Here is a 7,627-nt window from a genome sequence, read left to right as displayed (position 1 = left end):
GGCCGTGGCTGTGCGCGCACGGCGTGTGGGCGTTGTGCCGCGCGTGCGGGCCTAGGGGGGTAGGGGCGCGCAGGCGGGGCACACACGCCGCTCCTTGCATGGCAGCTGTCGCGGCGCACCTCATGTTCCATCGCCTCTGCCTCCAGGTCCCCTATCTTGCTGGCTGTCTCCGCCACCTGCTGCCGCATCTCCTGGAACCGCGCCACGATCTCGCGCTCGGAGGTGGGGCCTGCCATAGCTGGCCGCCACGCGGCGCGCCGAAGACGCTCTGCGCTAGGGGCTCGGCAGCGGCGGCACGCTGCCCCTGGCGTGTCCGGCAGTCGCTGCTGCTGCCGGCGGCGTCTTTTGCAGGCGAACCTATGGACAATCAACTATGAGTCTTGTGCTAAGTGCCACAAGAATTTCGACTGACGGAGAAGCGATCTCCGCGCGCAGATCTGTGACGCGGCGTTCGCGAGGCGTTACAGCGGTCCGTACATCTCACACTCTTCTATTGTATGCTTTGCCGAGTGCTGTCGAGTACAAGGGCGCTTCGTCAGCGACTGCTGGTGTACCCACTCGCCACCAGGCCTGGACTGCAGCTGCATCAGTGCACGGCAAGCTCTACCGGTACGGTACGCACGACTGCTGCTGTGAGACATCTAGAAGACGGCATCGCGCCGGAACATGGTTGCAAGTGATTGATTTGAAAAGTACGGTAGAGGCAAGCCCCAGGGCCACGAACGGCCACCGACAAGCCGACCGCAGGGAGCCTACCCAGCACAGGCCGCTCGCATGGTTGCCCTCCTGCTCAAGGCAAGGCAGCCAACGGCGACGCAGAAGCGCCTATCACGGCGATGCGCACACAAAATTTTTTGTTCTGTTCAATCTTGATGCGGGCACGTATGGCGGGTCCATCCAGCGCACACCACAGGTCCGATCGGCGCTTGTGACTGTTCTTCGCCGCCCTGCAGCTGCGGCAGACAGCGCCCAGCAGCCGACCAGCTGGCCGGTGTGTGGGCATCCTTAGCACCCGCATCATCCCATGCCGCGCGCCACATGCGACTGCCAACCCAGCCGCCTTCCCGATCGCGGGCCAGACCGCATGCCTGCGCCGGCACCCCTGGGGGGGCACAAGCCGCGGGGCAGGCGCCGAGCCAGGGCCACCTCACAGCTCATGTTTTGAGTCCCGGCAAAGGCCACAGGATCAGGCCTGCAGATTTCTCTGTCGGGTCAGTAGCCGATGGCGCACCCGTCATTCCTGGGGTCGCTGGCACCAGACAGCACGCCCGTCTCCAGGTCCCGCCAGATCACCTGCCACGTTCGCGGTTCAAACACAGTTTCATGGATATGATAAGACACGCCTGACTCAAGCATCGAGACAGAGTATTGCAGTCGGGTGGAGCACAGCTTCTTGTAAGCTGCACAACAGGGATCTCACCAAACACAGCGGCACCCCCGCCCTCGCCTCGCGCGCGTCGCCCGGAGCCGCCCACCCAACACTGCGAGCCCCCCACGCCCACCTGCCCGCGCCCGAACACCGTGCGGCCCTGCCCCTCCACCGGCCACCCGACCACGTCGTGCCCCATCGCCCGCAGCTTCTCGGCGGCTTCCTGGGTCACCCCCTCCTCCAGAAACACGTGGCTCTCTGCCACGGACGCGGCGCCGACGGTGGAGTCTGCGCGATCGACGCAGAAGCGGGGCGCGTCCAGGGCGGCCTGCGGGTTCATGCCCAGGTCCAGGATGTTGGACAGCACCTGGTGGGGTTTGCAGGGAGGAGGGGCAGAGTGGGGTGGAGGTGTGCTGGTTCCTCAGTGGTGGAGTAGGGAGGGAGTGCAGTGAAGGGGTTCGACAGCGGTGGCTGCCGCTCCCTATCAGGGGTTGGGTGAGTTAGGGAGCCACCCTTTCCGAGAGGGTCGCCGCCAGGGCGGGCTGCAGGCCGCCTCGCCCGGACGAACGCAGTGCCACCCGGCAACCTACGGCGGCCCCGGCGCGGGGCGCCCGGGGGGGGGGGGAGGCGCGCAGCGCCCGCACACCTGGACCTGGCCCTGCGGCTGCGCGGTGCCGCCGACCACCCCTATGACGCCCTGCAGCTCCCCGTTCCTGGGGGGCGGGCGAGAACAAGATGCAGGCGCGTTGGTTCAAGCAGTCTGCCGGTTGGCGGTCTGGGTCGCAAGCACTGCGAGAGCCGACCGGTCATGCGGGGCCCCGCCCAGGGTGTCGCAGCGGCACAATCGGCGGGGCCGCATGAGCTGGAGCGTCGGGCTGTGACATAATCACGACGAGACAAGGGGCGCCGCTCAGGCGGTCTCCTGTGGTCACCACGTCGTGCGAGGGGCACCCGGTGACGCCTTGTGGCGTCCGGCGATGCCTGGTGACTCTCACCGGGTGACCATGGCGGGCATGATGGTGTGGTAGGGCCTCTTGCCAGGCGCCAGGCAGTTGGGGTGTGCCGGGTTGAGGGAGAAGTTGTGGCCGCGGTTCTGCAGTGTAAAGCCGCAGCCCTGCAGAGGACGCGCGTGCGCGCGAGTGTGTGTGTGTGCATTTGTGTGTGTGTGTGTGTGTGTGTGTGTGTGTGTGTGTGTTCGTGTGTGCATTAGCAGGACATCAGGAGTCTTAAAGACACCCTCCCATAAAAACATACACACGCTTGCCCGGCAGCAGACACGTACAACGCAAGAAAAACATCTGAAGGAACGGATTCTCCTGACGACCCACCTTCGGGACAATCCCGGTGCCGAACCCCATGTAGTTGCTGTTGATGAGGCTGCAACCATTGCCCTCCCGATCCACCACGCACACGTACACCGTGTCCCCGCCCGCCGCCTCACGGGCCGGCCCGAGCGCCGCGTCCTCGGAAGCGACGCACGCCTTGGAACCGTCGAACGCCGCCGCGCGCCGCGCGGACGCGCGCTCCTTTGACAGCAGGCTTCCCAGAAGCGGGTGCCGCGGCGCGGCGGCGACCCCGTCGTCCGCCCCCGCCGCGCTCGTCAAGGGCGCGACGGGCGCCGGCGGCTCGACCCCGGCGGCAGCGGCGGGGTCGCAGTTGTATGCGAGGGCGTCGGCAAAACCCAGGCGAACGCTCTCGATCAGAGAGTGGAGGCGGTCGGCGGAGCCCGGGGGCTTTGAGGCGAGGGCTGCGTCGGCCTCGAGTATGTTGAGGGCCAATAGGGCTACTAGGCCCTGGCAGGGCGGGGGCACCTCCCACACGGTGGCGCCCCTGGGTGGGAAGGGTGGGGGTGCGTATGGCGTGTTCAAGTGAATTTGCGAGTGTAGTGTGTGTGTGTGTGTGTGTGTGTGTGTGTGTGTGTGTGTGTAGGGACGTCCTGCAATGTATCTTGTGGAGAGCTGTGTGAACAATGCATGGAGGCCTGCGGCGCAACCGTGCCCGCAGCGCGATCCATACGCTTTGCGATGCCGCCTCTCGTGGCGGCCGCTGCCACAGCGGCTGTGCGGAAGCTGCTGCCTTGCGCCTGGGCCCTGCAGTCCGCCTCCCTCCCCAGAAGCTTAGGGACGCCCAAAACACTGCACTAGGCTAGCAGCCCCCGGGTGATCACCAACAAGCTTGTCGCCACCACGCGTCACCGGCGGCAGCGATGACGTCATCATGACGCCCACCTGTACTCGGTGCTGATGGGCTCGACCACCAGCGTCCTGTGCGCCGCCAGATCAGCGAGCGTCATCACGCCCCCCCGCGACTGCACGGCTTCCACAATCGCCTCCGCCACGCGCCCAGAGTAGATGGCTGCGGCCCGGTACATGCGACGGATGCGATTGCGGACGGCCGTGCAAGTGGGGGTGTGGTGGAGGAAATGGGCCGGTGTTCGTTGTTCAGCACGGTGATTCGTGCCCACAGGGGCTCGCAAGCGCGGCATTCAGAGTACCATCGCCGGCTCACACCAGGCCAAGTTGTGCGCTGCGAGTGCGGCAGGCGCCGCCGAGCACCGCCGGCGGTGGTGCTTGCAGTCGAGCTTGCGCGCACCCTTGGCGGGGCCAGAGTCTGCGAGCTCTCTGAGCACGGCAGCGAGCGGCTCGTTTTTCAGCAGCTCGCCCGCCCTGGGGCCGCGGCCGCCGGACGCCAGGAGGGGGGCGGCCGAGTCGCCGCACTTCTGGTCTATGATCTGGAAGGCGGTCCTGGGAGGGGGGTGGATGAGGAGCGGCCGAGTTTCAGGACTGGAGTGTGTGTGTGGGTTTGGGGGGGGGGGGCGGTGCAACGAGGGGCTCCCGGATCCGAGGGTTGTTGGCCCACATGCAAGGGAAGATTCCAGGGGAATGGAATGTGGGGCGTTCCGAAAAGTGTGCCGAAGTGCGGCGTCAGGAGGGTAAAAAGCAGGCGACCGCGGGACCCTGTAACAATCCCAATCCTAATCCTCACAAGGAGGGCAGGTTCGGGGCGAGCTGCTGGAGCGGGCTCGCGCCCTGGGCGGACCCGCGCCCTCCACCAGCGCCAGCGAGCGGCCCCTCCAGCTCGCAAGCGGCCCCCTCCCCAGAGTGCACCCGAGGTCGCGCCCGGTTCCCCCGCATGCTCGTCCGACGACGCCCTGTTCGAACCCTATTTTTAAAACTTTTTTTCGAATATTTTTCAAACTCTTTCAAACATTTGCCCAGGGCCGCCCTCAGGCCCACCTGGACCAGGTCCATGCTGTGGTGGGCCCCACAGCAAAGCCGCCCTCTGCCAGCTCGATGGCCGGCTGAAGCACGTCTCCCAGTGACTTGTTGCCAGAGCCCCACCTGCGGGCGGGCGCGCGCGTGGGCCGGGGGGGGCCGCCGGCGGTGGTGGTGGGTCGGTTGAGAATACGGGTGAAGGGCGGGCGGGCTGTGCTGGTTGGGTGACGGGGTGGGTGCGGCAAAATAGACTGGTGGTGCGATGGATTGGCCTGCACACAGGTCCCAGCTTTGCATGTGCATGCAGATGCACACGCGTGCGTGCACGCGTGTGCGCACGCACTTTCACCCACCCCCCCCCCACACGCACACACACAATCTGGTTCATATGAACGCGCACTGCATGCGGCGTACACACGTATGAATTGCACATACACACACAGCAGCACACACACACACGCACACATGTCCGCATTCATGATCAACAAACACACGCGGCACACACACGCACGCGTGCACACCCACTCAAGGCAACGCACACACATGCACGCACATTCACACACGCACGCGTGCACCACCCCCCACACACACACACACACATAAACACACACACACACACATACGTGCACACACTTACAATACACACAGACCGCCCCCACCTGCCCACCGCGTCCTCCCACAGCCGCGCCGCCCCCGGCACTGTCACGGTAAGCGCCGAAAACATGGGCAGCTCGCCGCCCTGGACGCCCTTGGCGCGCACCGCCTCCAGCGACAGCCCAGCGGGCGCAGCGCCGTTCCCCGCGAGCCCGAGGACCTTCTTCGATTTGGCGTCGAAAAAGAGGGCAAACGCGTCCCCGCCGAGGCCTGGATGAGGGGCGGCGGGGCCCAGCGGTCGGCGGAGAGAGTTCAAGGCAGGCCGCGGCAGGGGGTAGCGGGATTGCTTGGAGGCACGTGCGTTGTGGGGGCCGCGGCGGCGCCGGTGGAGTGGCGGGGCGCCGGGGTGGGGTTGGGTCGGGGATGCGGCGAGCTGGGCGGGCGGCGGGGATGGTGAAGGGGCTGGGTTTGGCGGCAGCAGAGCTGCATACCTCGGCCTGCCGAGGTGCATGCCAGATTTTCCCTTACCCTTACACACAAACACACACACACACACGCACACACACACATGTGAACACAATATACTCACATGCACATGCACACAAACAACGGTGATGGGCCACTGCCCGCAACCCCCCTCCCGGCCCAATCCCTGCCCACCCGTATGGCACGGCTCCGTGACGGCGAGCGCCACGGCCGCGGCGACGGCCGCATCGGCGGCGTTGCCGCCCGACTGCAGTACACGCAGCGCCGCCTGCGCGGCGGCGGGCTGGCTCGCCGAGACCATGCCTTGCGTGCCATAGGTGCAGGAGCGGCGCGAGTCGTAGGAGAGCTTGGAGTCGTCCGTGGTCGACGCCACGAACTGGGTGTATGACGGCATCTTCTGCGCTGCCGCTCGGCGCGGCGTGAGGGGCGGCGTCAGGCGGCGCGAAGCGCGGGAGATACAGGCAGGTGCTCAGGAGTCCCAGGGCGTGCGAAATTGCGAGAAGTCGGCGGGGGCTTGGCTGCGGCTTAGGAGTGTGATGCTCTCTTTTCGTGTGTATCGATGAGAGGGCTCGGGGCACAGCGGCTGCACCCAGCACGTGGGTTCAATCAGAGTGATCTTGCACGGCTGAGCCTGTAGACAACCTAAGACACGGACGTTGATTAAACAGGTTCATTCTTCGGTTGCCTAGCGAGTTGCAGGTGCAATGGGCGATGAGTGGGGTGCCTTGAAAGTGACGCGACTGCAGCCACGTCAGCAGGCAGTGTGCATGCAGCTGGGCACTCGGTGCCCAGGCTCCGCAGGCACAATCACATGCAGCACGCCACAACAAGGCCGTCCCTAAAAAGCCTACCTCGCCGACTCGACGGCCGATGCTCGATGCAGGCTCATGATTTCGAGGCGTTAGGATTTCCGACACGATACAACCGCCTACCCACAAGCCGCTGCACATTGCGGAAGGGAGGTCAGCACGCCTCGATACGCGGCCTGCACGGCCACCTGACAGACAACTCATCCCGACTAGCTGGCGCAGGTGGTGGAAGAATGCCCTCGGCGCCCGGCTGCCTCCCTGCCAGCTCGTGCAAGGTGGGCCCTGGGTCGAACCCTGTGTGAGAGCACACGATGCTGCGGGGGGGTTTACCAGCAAGCTTTACTTCCGCAGAAAAATGCAATAAGAAGCATGGCAATGTTACAAACATGTGGCACGTTGTGGCTGTGGGGGAGTCGCCCAGGAACCCAGGACCGCAGAGGCCTCCTGTGCACCTCCTGGTTGCTGCGCCCCCCGCCACCTCCCCGATCAAACATCAGATACAAGAATACAATCCTGCGTGCTGTGCGTGCTGCGCCACGCCACCCACATGCAAGACCACGCCACATCCCGAAGACGCGGTGCAGTAATGCGCGGCACGCACGACACAGTCCTTTCACAGTCGTCAGGGCAGAGTCGGACAGGGACAGTTGCTCCCCTCCCCGAGCAGGTGGTGTGGTAGTTCAGGGTCATGGTCTGCAATCGCTGATCAATACTCTCAGACACATATCAGAATGCTTCCTTTGCCTACGAGAATGTCGAACTTCGCACTGGCCCATCGGCAGTTCGCGTGGACCGCGACAGGCTCATATGCAACAAACACTCCTTTGGAGCCGCCATTGTAGTAGAGCCGCTGAAGCACGCATTTTTGCCAGCCGCCGCGTTCCCTGCCCACGGCCGCGCCGCCGTGACCCACGCCAGATTGGAAGGTGTGCGCTCGCATCCGCGCCCCGGGCGCAAGCACTGCCGCTGCGCGCTCAGCCTGGAAATGGCCCCGTGGCGGTGCCCTGGGCGGCTCAAGGCAGGACAGCGGCAAGCCGCCGGCCCGCGCTCGCAAATATCTTGCCGCCTCGGGACCGCCTCGAGCCACAGCTGACATCCTTCCTCCCACCCTGGGCCCCGCACGACCCTCGCTCACTTCACACCCCCCCCCCCCC

The 7,627-nt window shown here is 65.5% G+C and overlaps 1 protein-coding gene across 1 annotated transcript; it reads right to left on the bottom strand.

The window, feature by feature from the left end:
- Positions 1–1,212: 1,212 nt before the first annotated feature.
- MNEG_4526 (gamma-glutamyltranspeptidase) lies at positions 1,213–6,058 on the bottom strand (the record flags this gene model as incomplete). Its single annotated transcript, XM_014047000.1, has 10 exons — positions 1,213–1,293; positions 1,503–1,736; positions 2,016–2,082; positions 2,365–2,483; positions 2,698–3,199; positions 3,598–3,724; positions 3,962–4,113; positions 4,606–4,710; positions 5,244–5,448; positions 5,839–6,058. 10 exons carry the CDS (start codon positions 6,056–6,058, stop codon positions 1,213–1,215), a joined length of 1,812 nt encoding a protein of 603 aa, XP_013902454.1.
- Positions 6,059–7,627: the final 1,569 nt, after the last annotated feature.

This window comes from Monoraphidium neglectum (assembly GCF_000611645.1).
Source record: "Monoraphidium neglectum strain SAG 48.87 unplaced genomic scaffold scaffold00632, whole genome shotgun sequence".
Classification (NCBI taxonomy): Eukaryota; Viridiplantae; Chlorophyta; class Chlorophyceae; order Sphaeropleales; family Selenastraceae; genus Monoraphidium; species Monoraphidium neglectum.
This window is presented reverse-complemented; position numbering and strand designations above follow the sequence as displayed.